General features: G+C 33.1%; 1 protein-coding gene across 1 annotated transcript in view; it reads right to left on the bottom strand.

Moving 5' to 3' along the window:
- The window catches only part of LOC141456130 (hemocyte protein-glutamine gamma-glutamyltransferase-like), a 91,117-nt gene extending 65,357 nt beyond the window's left edge, over window positions 1-25,760 (bottom strand). Inside the window, exons 1-2 of the mRNA XM_074131806.1 lie at window positions 25,505-25,760; window positions 16,995-17,104 (exon numbers count right to left, since the gene is read on the bottom strand). Coding sequence (XP_073987907.1) covers window positions 16,995-17,104; window positions 25,505-25,506 — 112 coding nt within the window. The 5' untranslated portion in view covers window positions 25,507-25,760. The remainder of the gene's footprint in view (window positions 1-16,994; window positions 17,105-25,504) is intronic.
- Window positions 25,761-26,014: the final 254 nt, after the last annotated feature.

Raw genomic sequence — 26,014 nt, 5'->3', positions numbered from 1 at the left:
ACACTAAAACTGCATAAAAATAAAACTGCATCAATAACTTTTTAGGAATGTGAAATTATTTTTATTTAATAAAAATCTGAGTCTAACAGTCTGCCTTCCCAGGGGGAATATTACCATTGGGTGTTTTCTCTTCTCAAGAGCATCACGCTAACACTGTATTCAACATATTTCATTACAGTATGTATTACGAGTATATAGATGGTACGAGTATATATTAAATAACAATAAAATAAGAAGGAACGAAAAGAAACTGGGATGAACTCACGATTATCTTTTGCTCTAGGTTAGAAGGGAACGAAAGATTGGTAGGTAAGTCCACAGTCAAATCCAAATTGGTTACTCAAAATTTATAAAATGGCTCAGATCACAAACGCGAGCCCTAAAAAGCTAGGCACACTTTGTAATATTCAATGTCGTGCGATTATCTTTGCCCAATTTGAGAAACCTCAGCGTGCAGAGAGCATGGGGGGGGCCGCTGTTTTCAGCACACAGTCAAGCGAAATCAACAACCGTCATGTCATTGGAGCCAGAGATTCCAGTCAATAATTGCGCCAAGCGCCAGAGACTGCCTTGATTTAAAAAAAATGAAATTAAAAGAATTAATTTTACACTTGTTTTTTTGGCCTGTGGTATTATGATACCAGACTTGGATGTTGCTACACATCCAAGATTTGAAGGCTGATTTTGAAACGCAGTAGAATGTTTTCGAACCCTTGAAAGAAGTAGTAAAACCTAACGAGGCTAAATCATCTGCCTTCTCGTTGCCCACTTGGGCACATAGGTTAGAATGAGCATATTAAAACTCTCCGTAGAACTCTTATAAGCGTTGTATAAATCTAATTGACTAATTTGTTTCCAAACATATGCCTTTTGTTATAATTTTTTTTTTTTTATTTGTTTATTTATTTTGCAACTGTAATAGATACAACAAGCAAACAGGATGAGAGTAAGGAAATGGCGCAAAAGATGCATGAGTGGAGTGAACGACGACCATCCAGTGATGGAAGCCGTTAGTTCGCCACGTTGGCGAGCTTACACAGCAACCATCCTAGGAGGTCGGCGTTGTATCAAGATGGTTGCGTGGCCACCGTCGCTTTAGTCTGCGCTGAGAATTTGAAGGAAGTGTTGTTGTAGACAAGTTTTGGATAAGAGGGTTGTAATGATTGTGTAGATTTGAGTGGAGTTTTGTGTAGCGAGATTATGCTATTTCAGAAACGAGAGGAATATTTAGATCAGAGTGTATAGTATGATTGGAGACGTAGAAGGGAGCGTTAACTATTGTTCTTAGAATTTTTGATTGTAAGGTTTGAAGTCTGTTGATGTTCGATTTTTTGGCGCTTCCGTAGAGTTGTATTCCGTACGTCCATATTGGGGCAAGTAGAGCGGTATACAGGGTGTATACGGAGGAGTCTCGAAACTTCGGGAGGTGATTGAGCAGCTCAAATGCAACAAAAAATATTCTCTTCACTTTGGCCCGATTCTCAATAGTGTCCAAGATATTTGCATTTTTAACTTTTCCGTCGATAATCGCGTTTTCCACCATAAAAACGGCCGTAACTTTTCTATCCTTTATCCTACAACAAATCTGCTTATTCCAAACGAAAGAGCATTAAATTTCCTAAAAATTTGCTTGGTACAGAGCCTCAAAACAATTCTTATAACAATGAAATTTTTACTTGAATGTCTAAAAATTTCGTTCTCGATGATTTTGTTAAAATTTTCAACTGCATTTTCTCAATGGTTAATGAATCAAGGAATCACATAATTTCAGAAAAAGTTGCGCATTTATTGAGCTTCAAGATCATATGGATTTTTTTTGTTTTTAATAAAACCCTACCCCAAACAGAGGGGTGTAAATGCAGAAAAGTGGGATTTTGCGAGCTGACTTTTCATTACTAATTTACTCAAATATCAATTTTTGCCATTTTAGTAACCATTTTAGTTTAGAACAATTATTATTTTATGAAACGGAAGTAAAAAATGAAGTAGCAATAAAACACTGAAGAGAAAAAGTACAATAGGCAGGTGCCTAGTTAAAGTTGTTACAAAAATCGTTCGAACTATTCAAACAAGGAAGTGGGAAAGAATTGTGGCAAATTTTTAGTTTCTTGACTGCAATTGTTTGTGCAACATATTTTAACGACATAATGGAGGTTTTTTTTCATCAAAGTTAATTAATAATAATTCAAAACTAATCAAGTTTTGGTGAATACTATTTGTTATAATTAATACATTTTTACCAGCAAATAATCGCGTTAATTAAATAAACCTAAAAAAATCAAATATAATGAATGAAGAATAAATAGAAAAAGATAATCTTAAAAGATATCAACGTATTAAATAGATTTGGCAACTCGCACAGATATTCTAGGAAATTTTAAATATGATACGCTAAAAAAAATAGCGCTTAACGACTGGCTATTGTTTGGTATTAATCATAGAGCCCAAAATACCACTTAACTTCCTAGGTCTTCTTTGTAGACAAATTATGGCTTCATCCTCAGCTTCCGGCGCATTTTAAAACTAATATGAATCATGTTTCATCCTAGACGTACATTATTAGTGCGTATGTATGCTGGCAAATATGTGAGTGTGGTTGTGAATTTAAACTTCAAGAAGAGGGCTTTGCCCCTTGGCAGAATTGTATCTAAATTTATGTTTTAAATACTCAAGACGCTGCCTTGCCAATTTCAATTATAAGAGTTAACATTTTTATGAATTTATAGTACAATCTGAAAACTAGTTACCATTTTGAAATCTAATTCATTAGCTTGCAGGCGTCACTATAGACGAGCTGTTAGAGACGAGGATCACAAAGCTAAGATGTATTGTGGTACAGTATTATGAGTTCGAATCCTGGTGTAGGCCTTGGATTTTATTCAACGTTTAATATGAGTACTTCATAATAAAGTTTGCTAGTTGCATCCATCCACAACACCTAATTTGGTAGTTGGACGTAAAGCCTGTCTGACAAAATATGATGGGCGTTACTTTACATAATTTTTTTTAACTCATCAGCTTGCAAACAATTGCACCAAGTGGCTCAGTAGGTCATTTTGTAACAACTTAAGCAATTACTATATCTTTGAGTAGTACAGCCACTTCAAGAGGCGGCAAGTGGATGACTAGGCATTGTTGATGGAGCAAATGCCCTAATTTCACCTCCAAATTTATAAGAAGGTACAAAAGTACCGACAGTAGCAAAATAACACATAGTCCAAATTAATTTATATTCAAGGACGAGCGCATTCATTTTCTGAACACATTAGACCTAATTACATAATATTTATTTATTATGCACATTTGAATCTACAGCTTTGGAGAACTATCAAGGCATGTGCATTAATTTGCACATTGCAAAATGACCATAATTTTACGAGCTAGTAATGATTTAAATTTTATAAATGTCTTTTAAGTAAGAAGTTACGCAACTGGTAGTAAAGAAGATTCAAGAAGTTTTTACTGAGTTATTCGTATATTTAAGGAGCACCAACTTACAGCTGAAGTCATCCTCCGTATCCTCTTTCAGGCAATTGTTCGCGGAACATAATGCTACCCATTTCAATGATCTGGAAGAAGTTCCTTGGGGGGGAAAAAAACCATGAGAAGCCAACCAGATTCGAACCCTGGATCTTCTAATTTGAACCCAGTTCTACTAAGCTAATCCTTCCTCACTAACATAATTAAACGCAGATTTCCTGGTGTACTTATGTAAATTGTATTTATTCAAGAAATAGGTTACCCAATTTCACAAACTTTCTTATTCCATTTATCTTTCTCATGACTAAGAACGTGCTACTTTGACAAATATTTACTATCTTATTTTATCTCATTCTCTTTCTCTGCTAAATAAGAAAATATATACTTCCATACTTGCAATTAGCACTCCTGACAGACAGCCAATGGCTATGTCAGCTATTACTTTTATAAAATTTGTTCTTTGTAAATGATCTACGGTTTAAATAAAAGTTTACTTATCTATCTACATATCTATCTAAGAAAAGGTATTGTATTCCTGCAAAATTTGGATTTTGAATTGATTTGCAAATTGGCCTTTTCTTGTCTCATCCACACTCTCTCTAATCTCAAGAATATTGGGAAGAAAAAGTCTTGGTATTCACATCATTTTGTATACCAACGGGAAGGCACATTATTGCCACTACAGTAATAATTGTTTTTTGTTTCTTTAAACGGCAAGCTTTCAATCTAGGGACTAGGTCATCTTCAAGGTTTATACTTATTTACTATTGTAACTTGTTTTTCCTTTTTTACGTGCACTTTTTTGACGATCAAACCTTATACCACTGACCTATCGGACAGTTTTAATGAGAGATTGGTATGCCTTCAGGTCTACGTTTAGGTAAATACGTATTTAGTACCGAAACACTAAACAATCAGGGTAAATATACAGCCTTTATTCGCAAAGTAAAACAAGTTACATATGTTAAGAAGTATACGAGGGGGTACCCAAAAATAACCGGAATTGCGTTGCCGCGCATGGAGCTTATGTAGTACGCATTTCTGCCGCTAGACGTGTATAGCGCAATTCCTTGCCAGTTCAGTCCTGCCTGTGTTGTCTGCCTGGCTTGTTCTGTTCATCTGCAGTGATTGTTTTTACCAGCGCTGTTTTGTTCTTTTTTCGTTTTTTATGATGGCAAGTTTAAGTGAACAACGTGCAGCTCTGAAATTTTGTTTTCTACTCGGCAAAAATGCTGCTGAAAGTGTTTTAATGTTGAAAACAGCTTACAAAGATGACGCTATGGGAAAAACTCAAGTATACGAGTGGTTTACTCGGTTTAAAAATGGCGACATGTCGATTGATGACAAACCTCGTTCTGGACGTCCATCAACTGCCCGAATCGACGAAAATGTTGAAAAAATTGAAAATGTGAACTGGTGTTCACAGACCGTCGACAGACAATTGATCAACTGTCAGAGAGTAGTGGGTTATCTTGGAGCTCGGTTCAGCGAATTTTAATGGAAGATTTGGGGATGAAAAGGGTTGCTGCCAAGTTTGTTCCTCGAGTTCTGACTGACAATCAAAAAGAACATCGAGTTGAAACATGTCGGGCTTTGAAACAACAGCTTGAAACTGATCCAGACTTTCTGTCAAAGGTCATTACTGGTGATGAGTCATGGTGCTATGGTTATGACCCAGAAACAAAGCAACAGTCGAGCCAATGGAAGACGTCATCTTCACCCCGACCAAAAAAATGTCGTCAAGTCAAGTCAAACATCAAAACAATGCTGATTTGCTTTTTTGATGCCAAAGGCGTAGTCCATTCAGAGTTTGTCCCCCCAGGTCAGACCGTCAATCAAACCTTGTATTTGGAAGTTTTGAAAAGATTGCGCAATAGTGTTCGCCAAAAAAGACCCGATTTGTGGCAAACAGGAGACTGGTTCTTCCACCACGACAATGCACCTGCACACACAGCCATCTCTGTTACACAGTTTTTGGCTAAAAATGGCATGGTTCCGCTGCCCCACGCACCTTACTCGCCTGACCTGGCTCCGTGCGACTTTTTCTTATTTCCACGCATGAAAAAGGGCATGAAAGGTCACCGATTTGACAACATTGAAGAGGTCAAGAAAAAAACGAAGAAGGAGCTGTCAGCCATTTCTAAAGATGACTACAAAAAATGTTTCGAACAGTGGAAGCACCGGTGGGACAAATGTATTAGTTGTAATGGAGAGTATTTTGAAGGGGATAAGGTTGTTCTGTAAAAAATTTGTAAATAAATAGCTTTTAAAAAATAATTCCGGTTTTTTTTGGGTACCCCCTCGTATAAGCCCTAAAGATGACCTAATCTGTAGAACAGCGTTTCCCAACCTTTTTTGGCTCGCGTACCACTTGGTTGTACATCATGTTCAGTAAAAATGATTGTATTTCGTGAAATTTGTTATTCCGAGTTTGTTATTTTATTATTATTACCTTTAGTTGAATAGAGTTACAACGTATATGTCACAAAGAAGTTCAAGTTCATCTTCACTTTATAAACTTTGTAAATTGTAAGATCTTAGTTTTAAATTTTTTTTAAATAATTAAAAATTGCGTTAATTTTTTTTCTTTTAAAGACTATTGTACTAAAAATAATTCTATTAAATTTTCTTCATCTTTTATTGATAATGATGTAGCTTTTCCCAAATTTTCCTTATAGAAACGGTTTGAAATCCAATTATCATTTGTATTTTCCGGTTTTGGAAAAAACACTGCATGAAAGACAATTTTAATACTTTTGAATGTGCTACTATATTTTCTCTTATATCTTGAGGCAGACTAACCTTATCTGTACATATTAACAACTTTACTGTATAATATTATTGATTAAAATAATATTTATGTAATAGGAGAAAAAACGTTTCTATGATATTTTTATGCTTTATTTTTTTTTTAAATTTTTATGTCCGCCATTATTGTTTATTTTTCGCGTACCACCAACCAGCAACTCGCGTACCACAGGTTGGGGAACGCTGCTAAAGATCAAAAGCTTGGCATTTAAAAAAATTTTAAAAATAATAATGACTGAAACTGGCAATAATCTATCTTCCCCTGTATTATTCAGTAACCCCCCAAAGAAATAAGATCAACATTACTTAATTGGTTTTTGTTTATACATGTAAAATATAATCTCTGAGTAATTTTCTAATTTTTACATACGAGAATATAATACCAGAAGTGTGGTTAACCTGTCAATGGCGATGAAGTTTTTAATTCATCACCGAAAACAGCAATTAGAATTTGGACTACTGGACATCTCTCAAGCGTGTGAGGGGTGAAAACATGCCGTTGTCGAGATCTTTGAAATGGAGGAGTATTGCTTCATAGTCTATATTTTCTTCAGTTTAAAACTAAATTCATAGTAACTTGATGGCAGTTCTTCATTGACCGTTGTAAGAAATAAATAGCTAGCTATGATGGTTTGGAAGAAGGGCAGAATGTAAAAGATTTATCAAAACAAATTACTCATTCATTAGTCATTACTATCCAATACCAATATCTACTCTAAAAGGAAAAGTTTTGTCGAACTAGAAGGCAAAAGTAATTAGTGGAAGCAAAATAAGTAAACAATTTAGAGTAAGTTACATACCCATATATTTCAACTAGCCAGGAGTTTCTATCTGCCCGTGTTATCCTTTTCAAAAGAATGTTTGTTAAATTACTGTAAGTTCATGTTTAGAAAACTTTTATCGATAATTCAGTGTTTTACGTGCATCAGTACCCAACTGTCTTTAAAAAAAAAGAAGAGAATTGTAATGTAACTTCTTTTGTAACTGCTACCTGAGTGAAGACACACCTTCAACATGAATATTTGTAATTAAGACTATTGTCTTTCACAGTATCGTTTACATGTAAAAAGGTGAAATAGAAATTAGACAAAGTCTTTTAAAGTTATACCAGTTTTAGACCCAAGCAAGAAACAAATTACAGAGTGTTTTGGCCAAGAGTTTGGTTGAAAATATTGACAAGTTCATAAAAGTTTGCCTAGGTATATACACATTACGGGACAATTATGGCGGTCAGTTCCACTTCTACATAATCTAAAATACGAGTGGAACATATTTTAACAGAATTACTCTCAAGAATTCTACAAAAAAAAAAAATTTTTTTAATTTATTTGCTATTCACAATCTACAAAGAATAAAATGTAATAAGTGAATACGATAAACGAACACTTCAGGACAGGATCAGCTTGAGGAGAGAAGCTGCCCACCGGCAACACTCTCGCTGGAGTTTCTTGTACTATTGAAGCTGGTCACGAGGCAACAGCGTTTCAATCGTCGTGGAGGACGATCTGGAATCGTTTTAGAGGCGAGATTTCGAACAAGAGGATTGGTACAGAGTGGAAGAGAGTCAAAGACTTTTCTATATTTAGATTTAGATTCGTCAGTTACGTATGAGATTTTGAGGTCGTTATGGAATGTCGAGTTAGAGACATAAAATGGAGAATTCGTAATCTGACGGAGTATTTTGGATTGGAAGGACTGTATCTTTTTTGAATTAGAAAGTTTGCCTGAACCCCACAGTTCGAGTCCGTAAGTCCAGATCGGTTTGAGTACGCAGTTGTATATTAGTCTTTTATGTTCCAGTGGTAGCTTAGATTGTCTGCCAATTAGTAGCAACAGTAATTTGTTTCGTCGGTTGAGTTCGAGTCTTTCAGTTTAGTGTGTGGATTCCACGTTAGTCTTTTGTCGATGTACATCCCAAGGAAGCGAACTAAATTAGCAGAAGGAAGAGGAATTGAGTTAAAACTTATAGAGGGACAAGAATTACGTCGCAGAGTAAAAGTTATCTGTTCGCATTTTTGAGTATTGAATTTGACTCTCCACAAAAATTAAAAATCTTTTCTTTCTTTTACATAACGACCACTTCATAGGCCATTTCGAATAATCAACGTACCGCAGCCAAGGGCTGAAGTGCGGCTTGTGCCTGGAATAACGATCCCTTGCTAACTACCTTTCATATACTGCGCTGTTCATATTGTGAAATGGTCTTCCTGGCAAAGCGTAGAAGTGAGAAAAACCGATCCTGTCTCAGCCTGTTAAAGTTAGTACTCTACACAATATCACCCAAGGTCTTTTCTCTGAAATTCCCCTTAGATATTCCACACTCAAATTCTTTGCGATGTGAAAGGAAATATTCTTTTTAATGAACTTGGTTTAGCCATCTTGACGGACGACTCATTGCCTGAAATACTAAATGTGTCGCGATTTACTGTGCCACCAAGTCTGAGCATGAAATTGTCTAAATCTTCGCAGTTCTCCACGGTTACATCGTAGCCAATTTGGCAGTTCGCTAACTCCAACCAGCTTTCTTTAGCTACTCCTTTAGAGCGAGCCTAATGGTTATCTCTTCCCCAACAAAGTTCAAAACCAGTCTACCCATACGTGCAGAATGCTGCAATTTCTGGCAATACTCTCTAAACACCGACTTCTCATTTGCAACTGAACCATCATTATATAAATGTGGGTATAACTTTCTAGTTGGTAGTCTTACATGGTCTGAGTAGCGATTTGTTTCGTAGTTACTGAGGGAATCACATCTTTGCGGGTTGTTTCAACCAGTTCCACTATGGAAAGCTGACGAAATATCCATTTATTCTGTAACCTCTCTTGCCGCTTACTAAGGGTAAGGTTACGATCAGACATTCTCTCCTTCTTTTTTCTTTTAATTTTAAACAGGACACTTAATGCACGTTCCGCAGACATTGGGAAATGTTGATAAGGAGGTCTTGTTTCGAATTATTCAGATGATAAGTTAAAGTTACATAATGCTAAGTAATACCTATTTCTTCTCGCAGGATTAACTACCAAATTCGGTGTCGTGAAAGGTGGCGACGAGCAAACGTATTTTACTATAAATTTCTTTTAATAACCATTAAATAAAATCCAAGGCCTAGACCAGGAGAATCGAACCCTATAACCAACAATACAACTTAGCTTTGCAGCGTCACCACTAACGGCTCTGCTATCGTTGCTTGATTCAGATGAAATTATTCAAATATTAAGGAATTAAATTTGCATATAAAAAAGAATTTTATTTTCAAAGAAATAGTAAATTTTAATAATAGCACATCAGGTTACTTAATAGTCAGCTTTAATTTAGAAATTTGTTTAAAAAGCATGTAACAACTGTTTTCATGGCATGAATATCACAAATATTGTAAAATTATGCGGACTATAAACACTTGTGCATATCAAAGTTGTTAACATGTACTGAAATATTTCTAACCCTCGGCAAAATGGTAAAAAACTTGTGAAAAGGAGAAATAAAATATTCAAATTAATCAGCGCTTTATTTTAACTGTGGGCGGTCTCTTAACTTCTCTAGTGTTCAACCTTATACATTGACTTAATTCTTGGCTAAATGTGCTGAATTCTGCAACTATTTAAATAATAAAAAAAGAAAAAGGTGCCCTTGGACTATATATTTTTTTAAAAAAAGAAACAAAATTAGAATTTAAAATATTTTACTTGGTTAATTAATTTAAATTTAAAATAATGTAATTGTCCAACGTTTAAGAAATCTAATGACTTAAACAAATTATTGCAATGTGATAGTAAGCAAATCAAAATTAGAAAATTTGTTGCAAAATATCTGTTTACACTTTACCATTGCAAACTGCTAATAATACAAAATCCTATGATTCAATAAAAATGAAAATATAGCAGCTTTAAAACTATAACAGTCGATCGAATCGAAAAAAGTGTTCCAAATCCTAAATAGAAAGCTACACTGCATTGAAAGCCTCGCGTTCAAAATAAAATGAATCTGGACTAATCTTTAGTTCTGTATCATTATAATATCTTTGAAAATGAAATTTTGACTTAAAAAAAAACAAAAATAATTGAGCGTACAGTGAAATCATAATAAATATTGCTAAAAATATATTAAGAGAAATTGAGGAAATTCCAAAGGTACTAATGAACATTCTGTATTTTCTCATTTTTTTCTAAACCTCTACATCCAAAACTAGCCGACCTAATATGTATAATATACGTTTGGCATAAAAATACAACGTTAGAAACAGAAAATAATGAAATTCCAGCTAAACTAAGGAAGATTTGGTATTTTTCCCTTTTTTCCGAACCTCTACATCCAAAACTAGCCGACCTAATATGTATAATATACGTTTGGCATAAAAATACAACGTTAGAAACAGAAAATAATGAAATTCCAGCTAAACTAAGGAAGATTTGGTATTTTTCCCTTTTTTCTGAACCTCTACATCCAAAACTAGCCGACCTAATATGTATAATATACGTTTGGCATAAAAATACAACGTTAGAAACAGAAAATAATGAAATTCCAGCTAAACTAAGGAAGATTTGGTATTTTTCCCTTTTTTCTGAACCTCTACATCCAAAACTAGCCGACCTAATATGTATAATATACGTTTGGCATAAAAATACAACGTTAGAAACAGAAAATAATGAAATTCCAGCTAAACTAAGGAAGATTTGGTATTTTTCCCTTTTTTCTGAACCTCTACATCCAAAACTAGCCGACCTAATATGTATAATATACGTTTGGCATAAAAATACAACGTTAGAAACAGAAAATAATGAAATTCCAGCTAAACTAAGGAAGATTTGGTATTTTTCCCTTTTTTCTGAACCTCTACATCCAAAACTAGCCGACCTAATATGTATAATATACGTTTGGCATAAAAATACAACGTTAGAAACAGAAAATAATGAAATTCCAGCTAAACTAAGGAAGATTTGGTATTTTTCCCTTTTTTCTGAACCTCTACATCCAAAACTAGCCGACCTAATATGTATAATATACGTTTGGCATAAAAATACAACGTTAGAAACAGAAAATAATGAAATTCCAGCTAAACTAAGGAAGATTTGGTATTTTTCCCTTTTTTCCGAACCTCTACATCCAAAACTAGCCGACCTAATATGTATAATATACGTTTGGCATAAAAATACAACGTTAGAAACAGAAAATAATGAAATTCCAGCTAAACTAAGGAAGATTTGGTATTTTTCCCTTTTTTCCGAACCTCTACATCCAAAACTAGCCGACCTAATATGTATAATATACGTTTGGCATAAAAATACAACGTTAGAAACAGAAAATAATGAAATTCCAGCTAAACTAAGGAAGATTTGGTATTTTTCCCTTTTTTCTGAACCTCTACATCCAAAACTAGCCGACCTAATATGTATAATATACGTTTGGCATAAAAATACAACGTTAGAAACAGAAAATAATGAAATTCCAGCTAAACTAAGGAAGATTTGGTATTTTTCCCTTTTTTCTGAACCTCTACATCCAAAACTAGCCGACCTAATATGTATAATATACGTTTGGCATAAAAATACAACGTTAGAAACAGAAAATAATGAAATTCCAGCTAAACTAAGGAAGATTTGGTATTTTCCCCTTTTTTCTGAACCTCTACATCCAAAACTAGCCGACCCAGTGTGTATAATATACTCTTGACAAAGTACAAAGTTATAAATTATGAAACTTCCAGCAAAATTAATGGTGATTTTGTATTTTCTTCTATTTCTAAACCTCTACTTGCGAGACTAGCCCGCCTATTGTGTGCGCAAAAGTATACTCAGACCTAGTGCCTGTTTCTAACATTGTATATGATAATAACACCCGCAAGTCAAATTCTCTATTGCTGGATGACTTTGGACCGTTCTAAATTAAGAAAGAAGCAATCATCTTGATTGGGATGCACGGTGTACCGTCCGCCTATCGTAGTTTCTTTAAATATGCCAGGTTATTCGTCTACTACTCGCTCTCCTCGTTTGCGTCGTTCAAATGATTTTCTACTCGCATTCCATGTGAAATACGTCGGCAATTAACGTGGAAAAAGCAGCAAACATTGTTGCCAGTGAATTCATGGATATTTGTTGCACATTGAAATATATGAACATTCATTTTATCAATGAAATCGGAAACATTGAAATGGAATCTTAAAATATTTAGTATGGCTAATGTTGTTTTTATGCCTAACAGATGACCTCGTTTTTCAAGAAAAGCATGTTTTTACCTGTCACAGGGGTGGCATCTATATAATAAGTATATAAAAACACGCCCGTATTCAAATGCAGCATTCAAAATTTCAAAGCAAACAGTGAAGAACTTTCGGAAATTTAAGATTTTGATCAAACGAACATTTACATTTTTATTTATATAGATACTTTATATTGATAACTAATAAAATATTGTAACTTTGTTCATAAATTTTGCAGCATTAATAATAGCAAAATAATGCGCCTGTGAAAGTTGATAACTTTAGAAAAAATTACAAGAAAGATTTACAATTTTCTCTCAACTGAATTTATTTTTTTTTTTTTTGCGCATCAACAGCTGAGGATTTATTTAATACCAGTTCTTAAAATTCTTTTCTCTGATTAATTGACTTCTGGTGAATTAAGTAACCAGGTCTTTACAAGAAGCAACAGATTCCACTTAAGGACAGATTATAAAGAAATTTGTTTATAGAGTTTGAAAAAATGTTAGCTGTAAGAATTACTATTTATCAAATTAATGGCATTCACAGATATTTTTATAAACTATGTAACTAAAAAAAGTCTTATTGAATATTATTTTCATTGTAATCATCCTATAAGAAGAGAAATACGGCGTAGGAACTGAATCTATTCGTACATTTTTTTAATTCAGAACGTTAAGAAACTGATTTCAATTAAGTAGCATAAAGTGAATAAAGCACAGGATGCTTTATAGGATGCATAGGATGAAATTTAGAATACAGTTCGGAAAGAAAGAGACAAAACTGATTTTTCTTCATGTTAATTTTTCTCTAGTTAGTGTTTGATTTCATATTTTGAATAATTTTGTAAATAGTTCACTTTTTTAACAACAGATGGTGTTATAGCGTCAATCTGGTGGATCTGGACATGTTGTTTTGGTACTTGTATCGTTTTAGTTTTGCATGTTGTAGTACTGACCATTCCGACTAATATAACTTGACAGTCGTTTCATCTGCTCAAAATGACCGTAAAAATTATGAGCATTTGGATGTTACCGTTAATATTGCAGCATGATTGATTGAAGCAATTGAAATGTAAACATTAGATAGGTTATTATGAGTATGTAGAGAAATGATCTAGTACATTGAGTTCGTTCTAATTTTAATAAACCAGTTAACAATTCAGTATACTTTTAAATGTGAAGGGAAATTGAAATTATATTTATAACTCGAATAAATTATTTTTTGTTTTACACAGACTGTAAATAACCTTTTAAACATGCATTTTTATGAATCCTCTCGAATTAACAATAATAAAAAAAAGAAAACAAAAAGAAAATTATCAACCATAAAACAAAACAAAGGGAAAAAAAATATTAATGAAGTGGTAAAGTGTTTGACCTGGTAAAACAGACAACTAAACACAGGCACTCTTCTAAATATATAACACTGTGTAAGGAATGCAAGAGTGGTTTACCTAGTTTGAAAGTAGAAATAAATGTTGAGCAAGAGAAATAGTGTTCTCATTTAATTGGCCGTTACAAACTTGAGTGATAAGTAGCAGCACGCAATTTTATTTATTGTATTTTATTTAAACATAAATTAATAAAATAAATATATTACTGTAATAATTATACTAATTGGAAAGTTGCCTAAAAATGGAATAAATATGTATATAATAACTAATAAAATAACTGTATTTATTAGATAAGAGAGCTACCGAATTTATTTTAATTTATTTAACTTATTTTTCTGAATCTTGGCTAATATTTCGATGTAAACATAGTTTTAGACAGGAGATCAACAAGTATAGTAAAGCGAGTCTAAAGATGAGAAACATGGTGGCTACTTGTAGAGCATTCAGCGATGATTCATATTCAGTTAAAACGAGATCCTGTTTAGCAATGGTGAGTAATTTGCATCCAATTATTTATCTTATTCCTCCAGTACTTTTATTATTTTAGAAATAGTTGTATAAAATACTGTCGGACTCAATAATTATAATGAAATAGGCCGTGCTGAATCAATTGAAAATTATTCATGTGTAAAGCCTGAAACTAATAAGAATTGCTAAGTTCTAAGCTCGCACAAACTTTATCAAAACTTCTTTATGATGAGCCAACACCAAAAAACTTGGTCAGTCCTGGCTAATGATGCGTGCTATCAAGAGAAACAGTAGTTTTGACGTTTTTTTCGACCACTTCTGGGATGATCCCCTTTTGTAATCGTTACAATTGCACAGATTTTGCGACTTTTTAAGTAATGAATTATAAAAAATTGTTCTTGATTGTATCCAGCGGTTTGATATGTCCTCAAAACGCCTCTAGTGTTTCCTTGTAATTTTTACACATTAATCTTAGTCGGTCACAGTCTGTTTTGGAAGTCAAGTGAAGTTTTACTCGTTTATTATGTTCATTTATACTATAAAGGGTGAACCAGTAAGTATTGGCCATAGGCCTAGTGTGTAGTACATCTAAAGTAGAGTTCAAAGACGTATTGGCCAACTTCATATTTTCCACTGTTCTTGAGTGACGTCACTTTGAATTTTTTTTTCTAAAATCATTACTTTTTTTGCAATAAAAATGTTATTACTCAAAATGTTTTAGTCCAAATTCGATTCTGATGACACGGTTAGAAAGACAGATAAAGCTAAAAATTGACACCATTTCGAAGCATAAGTTATTCTCCAAACAGCCTCAATCTTTCTCCGAATGCTGGAAAAATAAAAGTAATCGAAATTTTTAACAAAACTCATGAGGCTCTTATGTGATCATTATCAGACCTAAGTGCTGGCACTTTTTATATAAGTTTCCTTGTCTAATGGGCTTTCAAACAGTATTTAAAATTTACGACGGACTGAAACCGTGTTTCTTTTAATGCAGATTTGACTTTGGGGGAACAGATAAAAGTCACATGGGGCCAGGTCAGGCGAATAAGGCGGATGGATTAAAACTGGGATGTTGTACTTGGCTAGAAACGTCTTGACAAACAATACAGTGTGAGCCGGCGCGTTGTCTTGATGGAGAACTTGTGACTTGTTCTTCCATAAATCGGGTCATTCTCTTTCACGGAGTTGAGCAAGCACCTCACGGTAGTAATGTTGATTAACATAATTATAATCGATATCGATATAATTATAATCGGATGTGGAAGGGCGACCCGGGCGGTCATCATCTCCGATGTCTTCTAGGCCATCTTGGAAACGCTTGAAGCACTCAAAAACTCGCGCACGTGATAAACATTCATCGCCATAAACTTCTTTTAATAAAAGATAAGTTTCAGTAGCGGTTTTACGAAGTATCATGTGAAATTTCACGACAATTCGTTGCTCTACTACATGTGTAGTATCATGTTTTCGGCAAAACGAAACTAACACCTCTTACACAAACGACGGTTCCGGTCAGACAGATTTCTCTACAAACACGTGAGACGCTGCAATCGAAAGAGAAGGCTTTACGCTGCACAGCTGTCGGTCGTTAGGATTTGGCGCAGGCATAGTTCTTCTGTAGCAGCATCAGTCTCGTTATTTAATAGTCACACCGCGTATTATGTTAATTTCAAGTCCAGCGTTTGTTTATGTGTAATACGAATTATTGTACAGTATTAGAGCGAGAAAGTACAGTCTGGTTGAAGTAAACTGGGGGGTTCTGAGATTTGAGGTTATGTTCTAATATTTCAACGATTGAAACTTTTAAAATTATTAAAATATAGTTTTAAGAAGCACGAATACTGGACTGGGTGGAGATAGTTCGTCGTTTGCATACGTGAAGCTGGTGATATGTGGGTGAGTTGGAAGATCTGCAATGAATATTATGAATAGAATTGGTTCAAGATTACTTCCCAGACAAACCCCAACGAAAACAAAATCGAAAATAAATTACTACTCGTACTTAAGTATGTTAGGCGAAAAATTATAAGGTCGCGCCCTTCGTAACTCAGGACGCCCTTAGTAATTTTAGTTAATTATATTTTACAAGGTTTGTAATATCATTGCACGAAAAGAAATGGCTGCCCTCTTGTAGAATTAATTCTCATCTTGGCAGATTTTTTTTAAAAAATAATTAAAATTATAACTCTTTATGAATCATTTAAATCCAATTTAAAAATCAACCTAAAAATAAAATTCAATATTAAATCAAAAATTAATCTTAATTATATTTAAGAATAGATTTCTGTTAAGAGTCAGGCCAGTTTTTAATACAAACACCTTAGTTATTAATGAACGCTGCCTTAATGAAAATAACTTTTACCCTAACTTTGAAGTTTATAGTTGTATGATCTTACTAACAATATTAATTCAATTTACTGAATTCACAATTAAAACTTCTAGCCTTGTTTCATCCCTTTTAATTCCAATAAAAAGGCTGACTATCCATCTAAAAAAAAGTAGTTCATTCGAATTCAAATTAAAATAGAACTATAATTCCCAATTTAATTGATTGTCATTCAATTCTGTTCTAAATTAATGAAAAAAGTTAATAAAACCCCAGGAATTTAATTAGAAAAGGAATAATAAATGGCCGAATCACTTACCAACATGTCTCCTTCGTCGGACAAAATCTTGTGTAACTCTTGAGCGCAAATTATTAGCATAACTTCGTTGTGGAGCCGACCTCGCCAAATTTCTATTAGCTCCTTGTATCCTGAACAAAATAATTAATTTTATACATTTAGATATTTTTTATTTTTCAAGTATACAATTGTTTAGATTTGAAAATAATGCTAAAATTAATATGATTCAACTTATTTAAATAAAACAATATCAACTCAAAGGCCATTTCAAACGTGCTGCTTTACTGAGTCGATTTTATTGATTTTCTTTAAATTTTATACACGAATTCATAATAACGCTTCGTTTTACATTAATTCAAAAAAAAAAAGAAGGACCAAGCTGGAGAATGCATCTGATGTACATGCACATAATTCTGTAACTTCATTTTTTTAAAAAAGGAAGTTTGATTAGAAGTAATTTTGGAAGAGGGATGGGAATCCCTACAAGATAGATTAGATACATTAGACTAGGGCAGCCTCAAGGCCTACGACCCCTTTGGATCTATTGTGGCTCCCCTCATTTTAAAGCTCACCCTCCAGACCTGTCCTTTTAATCAGACTCTTAATTCTGGGAGAGCGACTCTTGGGTAAAGCTCACAGAACCTTGGTTTTTCCTTCCCGAGAAGTAACATCCTTAGCTACACGAGCCCATCGCACTGGCACAACACGTGCAGTTTCCTCCTCTTCCTGACAGAACTTGCAAAGGCTAACATCTGCCAGGCCCATGCGATGCGTATGTCTTCTGAGCCTGCAGTGGCCTGGTTAATAGGCCTACAATCATCCTTATAGCCCTCCACGGCCTTGACGGATTAATTCTGCAGTCAGCCTCAGAATCCTTACAGGGTACCAATTTTTGTGTAATGACGCTCTAATCCCTGAAGAAGGATTAAATTTGTTCTACAAACGGAAGTATCACTAAACTCAATGGATGTTTCATTCTGAGACTTTCTCAGAAAACATCTTCTACGAAATACTGGAAACCTTGTAAGAATATAATTTACACTTAGATCTAAAACTTTCATTTTAAACTACTAGAATTATATCATCTAAGAATGGTATCTTCTAAAGAGAAAAGGCAACGCTACAAAAATAATGGACTGTAATGGTAAAAAGTGGATAATATTATTGTAAATATAATTACATTGGTAACAAATCTCTGGCTACAATATAAACAAAGATGTTTCAAATAAGACCTGCAATAACTAAACACTATTCCAAATTCACAAAAATTAAAAGCTATAAACAAATCTTTGAATCGTTCAATATTATGTCATAGAAATTGAGACTACCATTTCGGAGGAAACCACTCAGGATTTAAAGACAAATAATCATTCTATAAAACTATTATTAGTTATGAGTTTGTATGTAAATAGTTGTATATAGTAGAGGGATGAATGTGTGAAGCGAATGTATTTATAAGTAAGAATGGAGAGTGAGTGATATTCTAGTGATAAGCACCTAGACGATGCTGGCTGTATGGCGAAATCCAATGCCAAAAAAACAAAAATTATGCCCGATTGCAAAGCATTTTGCATGAATTTTCTAATTCTCCTGCCTTTTTTTACTTCTAAGGAGATCTCCCACTTCCCAGGGAATATTTGAAACCAAATTTTGATACACTAGCAAGCGCCACTGTCCTGACAAGAAAACCAATACACCTCCGAACATTTGTATTCGTATTATTGCAATATTGAAAGAGACGAGGAAATACTGGGCTTCAACTTTATACATTTCCTTTTAGGAAATGTATAAAATAAATTTCTTCTCAATTCTAAGCTGATTTGGTTCAAAAGGGGAATGATACAGTTTGAAGTAATTAATGCAAACTTTGAGGTAATTAGCGAAAAATTTGTAATAAAATAATTAGCGCGGCATTAAAAATAACCAACATAAAGAAGCACCTTTCTTTGCTGTAATGATCAAGGAAGTGAATTCAATGCTACTGAGGCCAACCTTTTAGTTGATATTTGTTGATATTTACAGTGAAAGAAAATTATCATTACGTTATTTCTCTTTCCGTGTTCTTCCTCTTGCTGTTATTATAGAAGAATTATTATGCTTTTTTGAATTTTTTTTTTTTGAGTAGGCCTAGCCTCAAAGACAAATAGAAAGCTGAGCCATTGCATTTACAGTCGAGCCTCCCATAAAGGACACTCTCACTAGCGATCACCTCCATTTACGGACAGTTTTTGGATTTCCCCGTTTTTACCCCTATACACTTTCTATATAAAAGAACCTCCGTCTAACGGACACTCTACATAGCGACCACGGACATTGATTTTGGGATTAAACGGATTAAATGTTTCACCTCCCACCAACGACCACCTTATTCTTAAAAGTTCGTTCAACGCGGTGGCAAAAAGAATTATCCCCTCTCAAGTTTTTGTTTTTTTCTGGTTTTTCCTAAACTTTCCTATATAAGCTCCGTACATCTTGTACCATTTAAATCATTTTTCAACATAACTTTGGACGAACAATATTATTTTTTCCGATATGTCTTTCAAACGAAAGTGGTTAACTCTAGAAGAGAAAATAAATGTGTTGGAAGATTTTGCAAAAACCAAATCGAGCCATCGTCAACTTGCCGAAAGGTTTGTTATATTTTTCTAATATTAGATGATAGTATGATGATAATTTTACCATAAATTATTATTGTTATGAATAAATGTGATGATTATTATAAAAATTATTAATTAAGTCAATAATAAGAAGTTTTTTGATAAATGTTTTGGATAATTAAAAAAAAATTGATGCATATCATATAGCTAAATAATTATGCAATTATGTACGTTTTTAAATCTATTAATAATAAACAATTTTTAAATAGATGTTAGGAAAAAAACCCATATTTTTCATTAAGAAACTTGCCTACCTCCTTCTAACGACCACCTCCAAACAGCGGCCACTTTGCTTTCCCCGCCAGTGTCCGTTATTGAGAGGTTCGACTGTATCTACTTATTTAACTACATTTTAATTTTACCACTAATAAATGTAAATATCAGCCTTATTTGTAAATATCCCAATATTTCAGTCATAGTTAATGCAAATGTAAAACCATACTTTACAGTAAAATAACCTTAAACGAAATTCTGCCTATCCCCTCCCTGAGAATTCTATCTGAAGAAATAAATTTTCCGCAATTAAAAGAAGAAAAAATGTAACTCATTAAGAGAACTCATAATATTTTGAAATGTTAGATAGTAACATAGAGTTCAACACTTTTTTATTTTTTTTTAACTGTTTAAGGCGTGCCAACATTTGAAGTCACTGGCACCAAGATCTTTTTTCAGTGCACTGCCGGCCTCCGCACTGTGTTCTCTCCTTACAGACACCACAATGTCCATCACCGGACAGTGAGCTGTATGAAGCTTCTTATATTAGCGAAGATTGAAAGGGTTGCTAAAATTTCTAGTTCACCGAAAATTGCTTAACCACTGTGAATTAGTGTAAATTTTCTGAAAGATTTATTTACTTTTCTACGTTTCATATCTTTTCAGTGAACTTAGTTGTTTTTGGTGAAATTAAATGTGTAACGGAAATTTTATATTGAGGGGAAGTATTTACATTTAATTATTTCCTGTTATGAAGGAGTTAAGGAAGTTAAAGGAACTAGAAGCTTATAAATATCTTTTACAAAGAAAAATGGATAAAAGAAAGTCAGGAATGTTTTAAACCAGGTTTTAATTTAGACAGCAGAAATTTCCGGAAGACTTTTTTCTTGTGTGTGTGTGTTCACTAATTGAAGATGTGGCAATTAAGTCAAGAAAATAGTGAAACTCTTCGAAAATATTATAAATTAAGTGGAGTCATTCATGGGTGCATCGTTGGTGTACGAATTTTTGGCGGAACTGTTTGATACCATAATGAGAAATTTAAAAAATTTCTAAAAATGCACAAAGTTTTCTTCGAACATGCATTTGTTTTTGCAAAATTTAAGTTCGCAAACTGAATGAATTCAAGAGAATAAAATGGCAAAGTATAAAGTACCAGTATTAATAGTACAAACAATTAAGTTTCCAATCTATGTGGATTCAAAATAAATAAAATAGCATTTATAGCATGCATTAAATCCCAGTCTTAATACTTTACAAAATGTACTATATTAGGATTTACGAAGATAAAATGGCGTTTTTATGAAGCACGAAGCCGCTTAGTGCAGATAACATTCACGAGTAAATTAAACGACACTAATAAATGGGTAGTTACGACAATAAGCAGGCTGAGAGCGAACCACGCGGTGTGTGGATCGGATCTACACAGGATCAACAAAAGGTCCTCTCCTCTTTGTGAGGAGGAGGATTTCAAACATAATAATGATATGTCCACATTATTTAGTAGAAAGGAAACGAATGTTTGACGACTTATACAGGGTATTTAGATGCACCATTTCGCTACGAAGACACAATATTCTCCACCAACATCCATGTGTTTAAATCTGTAGCAGAGAGCTAGCAAAGAAATATGAACATATTTAAAAGTTATAGCCGATTAAAATGAATGGAAGAAAATGATTAGAGAAGGATTACGTGATTTTAATTCCGATTAATCTATAAGGTTGGCAGGAATATAGAGTACTGATCCATCCATTAGCTGTAGTTTATGTAAATAGATAGTATATAGTAGAGGGATGAATGTGTGAAGCGAATGTATTTTATAAGTAAGAATGGAGAGTGAGTGATATTCTAGTGATAAGCACCTAGACGATGCTGGCTGAATGGCGAAAGCAAATGGCAAATAAAAAACGACCGCATTGTTTGCATGCTAATATGTCTAATGCATTATCCTAATGGAAACAAGGCCAGAGTTGAAAATCTCAGCATTACGTGAAAACTAATTTAAAAAAAGATGACATGGAATATGAGAGGAGTTAACATCCATCATTGGCCCTCCAATTTATAACTTATAAATAACTGGCCTCAAGCTCTGGAATAATTCTCGTAGACTCCACCACTTCAATCGTTGTCCGAGATTTTCGGGTAGAGTTAAGGATGAAAGCTAGTAAATCCGAATTTAGGGATGAGCGAAGAGCCGAGAGTAAAGAATTCTCAGCCGAGATTGCATCTTAATCGAATATTACTTTAGACCAGAGTGAACAGTATTATTGAAGATGTAATTGGGAGCTTTGTTTACAAGGGGCGTAGACTGTAATATAGGCGACGATACACATGTTTATAACCTGGTAGAACCCCAGGAGTTCGAGTCCATAAGTCCAAATATGTTTCAAAACAGCTTTAAGTATTGATCACTGTCTGTTTTTATTGTCAAGAAGTATCAAGTAGGCATTAACCTTTTGTAAGTTTGTATTGTTTTTTATGGCGCGGGTGACAAGAAGGAAAAATGGACAATTTCACGAACACTCAAAATGATTGTAGCAAGGTAATTACTTATTAAATTTGAACATTTTCTGTATAGAATGTAATTATTTTATGCACTTCTATAAAATAAAATCAAGGCTGAGTCCGGGAATTGAACTCATATCTTAGTATTGCAGGCCGCGCCTGTAACCGCTAAGCAACCGTGGCGCTTTCCTTATCGATAGTGTTATAAACTTAACATTACACATTAGAGTTAAGCAACAGGTACAGTATAATAGCTATAAAATAAACACCAGTTTGGTTGAAATAGGGCTAATTGATTGACAGTTGAGTTTGAAAGTAAAATTATCTTTAAAAAACAATGCTGAAAATTAGGAAAATTCTGACACTAATATTTCGCTTCACTTTCAAAATAGCCCAGTGACAACACTTCCCCCAAAATGGAACTATTCAATTAAATAAGTGACATATTCATATTACAAAAGTGTCTCAAATGATAGAACCAATTCGACGCCAGTCATCTGTCATTTTATATTGCTAGCAATTTTATTTGGCACCAACCTTTAAATAAATGAGGCATTAAAATTAGTGAAGCATTTGCTATAATTCTTACAGTTTATTTATTTATTTATTTATTATAAATATAAAAAAAATATAAACTCAAGAGGTTACTATGACCCCGGTGAGAGTAGTTGGTTTATCAAATTAGCTGTGGCATCTTTACATTTACTCGGTCAGCCTACCGACAATTATAAACATACTAGTGCAGTCTTGAAATTAAATATAATATTATTATAATTATATTATTTAGGTCAAGTACGAATTTTTTAGAAGAAATTAACTTTAATGAAGTTCAGAGCTTAAAAGTTACAAAAAACATTAATAGCAAAACAAGAAATCTGGGATATAATCTTCTTAATGAAAAGCTCAACAAGATAAATTGCTTATTTTTTCAAATATAAAAATAATCATACGTTTTTAAGTGATTGTTAATGTAAACACTTGAATAAGTAGTGATAATTTTTTATGGTTCGAAAAAATGTAGTCAATGTTTGTATGCTACTACAGGCGATATCGACATTTAATTGTTGAAAAATTAAATTTTTGTTTAATAAGCAAACAAACGCAGTGTCCCAGCTTTTTTTTTTTTATTTATTTATTTATTTTATTTTTTTTTTTTTACGGGTTTCGGGCTTTGATCCATTTTAATAAGTAACATACAATAGCTTAGCAGGTTAAATTGTTTAATTTCCTTAATATACAGGGTATATACGAAGGAGTGGTCGAAACTTCGGGAGGTGATTCAACAGCTCAAATGCCACAGAAAATATTCTCTTCACTTTGGCCCGATTCTCAATAGTGTCCAAGATATCTGCATTTTTAACTTTTCCGTCGATATTCGCGTTTTTCACCATAAAAACTGACCTAACTTTTACATCCTTTATCCTAGAACAAATCTCCTTATTTCAAACGAAAGAGCATTAAATTTCCTATAAATTTGCTCAATACAGAGCCTCAAAACGTTTTCTTATAACAATGAAATTTTTACTTTAATGTCTAAAAAATTCGTTCTCGATGATTTTTGTTAAAAATTTTCAACTGTATTTTTTCAATGATTAATGAATCTTTAGAGTCACATTATTTCAGAAAAAGTGGCGCATTTATTGAGCTTCAAGACCATATGGATTTTTTTGGTTTATAATAAAACCCTACCCCGTACAGAGGGGTGTAATTGCAGAAAACTAGGATTTTGCGTAACCGACTTTTCGCTACTAATTTAATCAAATGTCAATTTTTGGAGAAGGAACAAAAAGATAAGTAACCATTTTAGTTTTTAACAATAATTATTTAATAAAATGAAAGTAAAACATAAACCCTGTATGTAAATCATATAAATAATTAAAACTGTCCCTTAGGACAGTTTATTAAGATTGTTTATTAAGAATTATTAATATAAACAATTGTTTCCACATCAACGTCATCTGATTAAAATCAACTTCTCATAATAGATGAAAAACAAAGTCAGGAAAATTCCAGGAAAAAACAAACAGGAAAGGAAAATTACCCATATTTAATTATTTGTTTATGTTAGAGATTATGGCTTTAATTGAAAACGAAAAGTGAAGATTAAAAGCTTTAAATTTATAATTTATTTTTCCCTGTGGCCGATGGTCGCTGATTAATTTCATTGGGTGATAAAAGTTAAAGAAAAAAAAAAAATCATACGTTCATTAAGATGATAGTGCCAAAATGCCAAATAAACTTTTGAAACCGTTGACTCCTAAGCAACTGAAAAGGAATGCTTTATTCTCTAAACATATCTCATCAATTAGTTGGGACTGATTTTAAAATAATGAACTCCATGAAAACTAGGGATTAGAATTAGTTTTCTTTAGAGTATCTAAAAAAACACTTGTCAACAAAAGCCTTACTGCTGAAACATATTGCACTATGAAAGATAAGTTCATGTATCGAAAACCAAACTGATAAGTTTTCTTGGATGTATTTAATATTTTTATTGCCGATTTAAGAATAAATGAACGAATTGTCTTATAAATTCATCTTATATCTTGTTTGTAATTTTTTTTACTCAGAAAATATTTCAAATCAATTGAATTGATTTCGTTCTGATACAACACAATTTAATGAGCATATCAATGTAATTTATAGGACAATTTAAATTGTTTCTTTTCAAGCAATTGATAATTTTTAAAAGAAAAAGAAACAATCCTTATTTTTGAAAGAACTTTCAGAAATGTGTAAACATAATGTAAATATTTTGGGCGCATTCTAGCTCATAAAGCTACCAAAAAAAAGTTTTCGATAAATTAATGGGTCTTTTATTTTTCTAAAATGTTCCTAACAAGAGGAATGTTGTTTACAACAGTTTGGCACAATTACAACAAACATTCTAAGTTCATTTTTAAACACAAAATGTATTGTTAATTTGTTAAAATATTGTCTCAGAAAACAAACTTTTTTTTTAGCGACACAAAGATTATTATAAAATTAAATGGTTTAATTTTATCAATAAAATAATTTTTAAAAAAGGTGTAATTATTATTTAATTGAAAACCGTATAATTTTTATGATTTCTCAGTTTAGGAAAACTTGAACATTTCTCTTATCAAACAATTTTTCTCTTTGTAAACAAAGTGGTAGTTTTGGAAAACTCACATGTTGTTTTGGATAATGAAGCAGCGTGACACTAGTTGTTGAGAATCCAAAATAGAACTGAGTGATAATGATTTCACGCCACTACTTTATAAGGTTCCCCCGCTCCAGAAAAAAAAAAAAAAAATACGATATCTTTTGCAAGTTTTTGTTAAAAACCTTGGCCTCTAACGATATGACAACCTCATATGTTGGTCTCCACTACGCTACTCTATAGGAGTATCCCGGACATCTCCCCACTAAGTTTAGTAGCCGATTCAAAACTAGCCAGAGAGTGGGGAATCGCGACACTTTACTCTAAAGCCGCACAGATCTTCGCGAAAAGATCTCATTTTCTGTTATAAACGCACAGACCCCCCCGCCAAGGACGCATTGTGCGTGACTAAGCCGCCAGGTGACCTAACTATGTTACGGTAATTTAATAAACGCTATTTTTTTTTTTTTTATTTAATTTTATTTATTTATTTTAGAATCAATCCCCCACTTGGCGGCCGACACTTATTTTTGGACACC

This window comes from Rhodnius prolixus, unplaced genomic scaffold (assembly GCF_049639745.1).
Source record: "Rhodnius prolixus isolate KJV_2025 unplaced genomic scaffold, Rpr scaffold_4, whole genome shotgun sequence".
Taxonomy (NCBI): Eukaryota; Metazoa; Arthropoda; class Insecta; order Hemiptera; family Reduviidae; genus Rhodnius; species Rhodnius prolixus.
The sequence above is the reverse complement of the archived record's forward strand: the minus strand, read 5'-3'. Positions and strand labels throughout refer to the sequence as shown.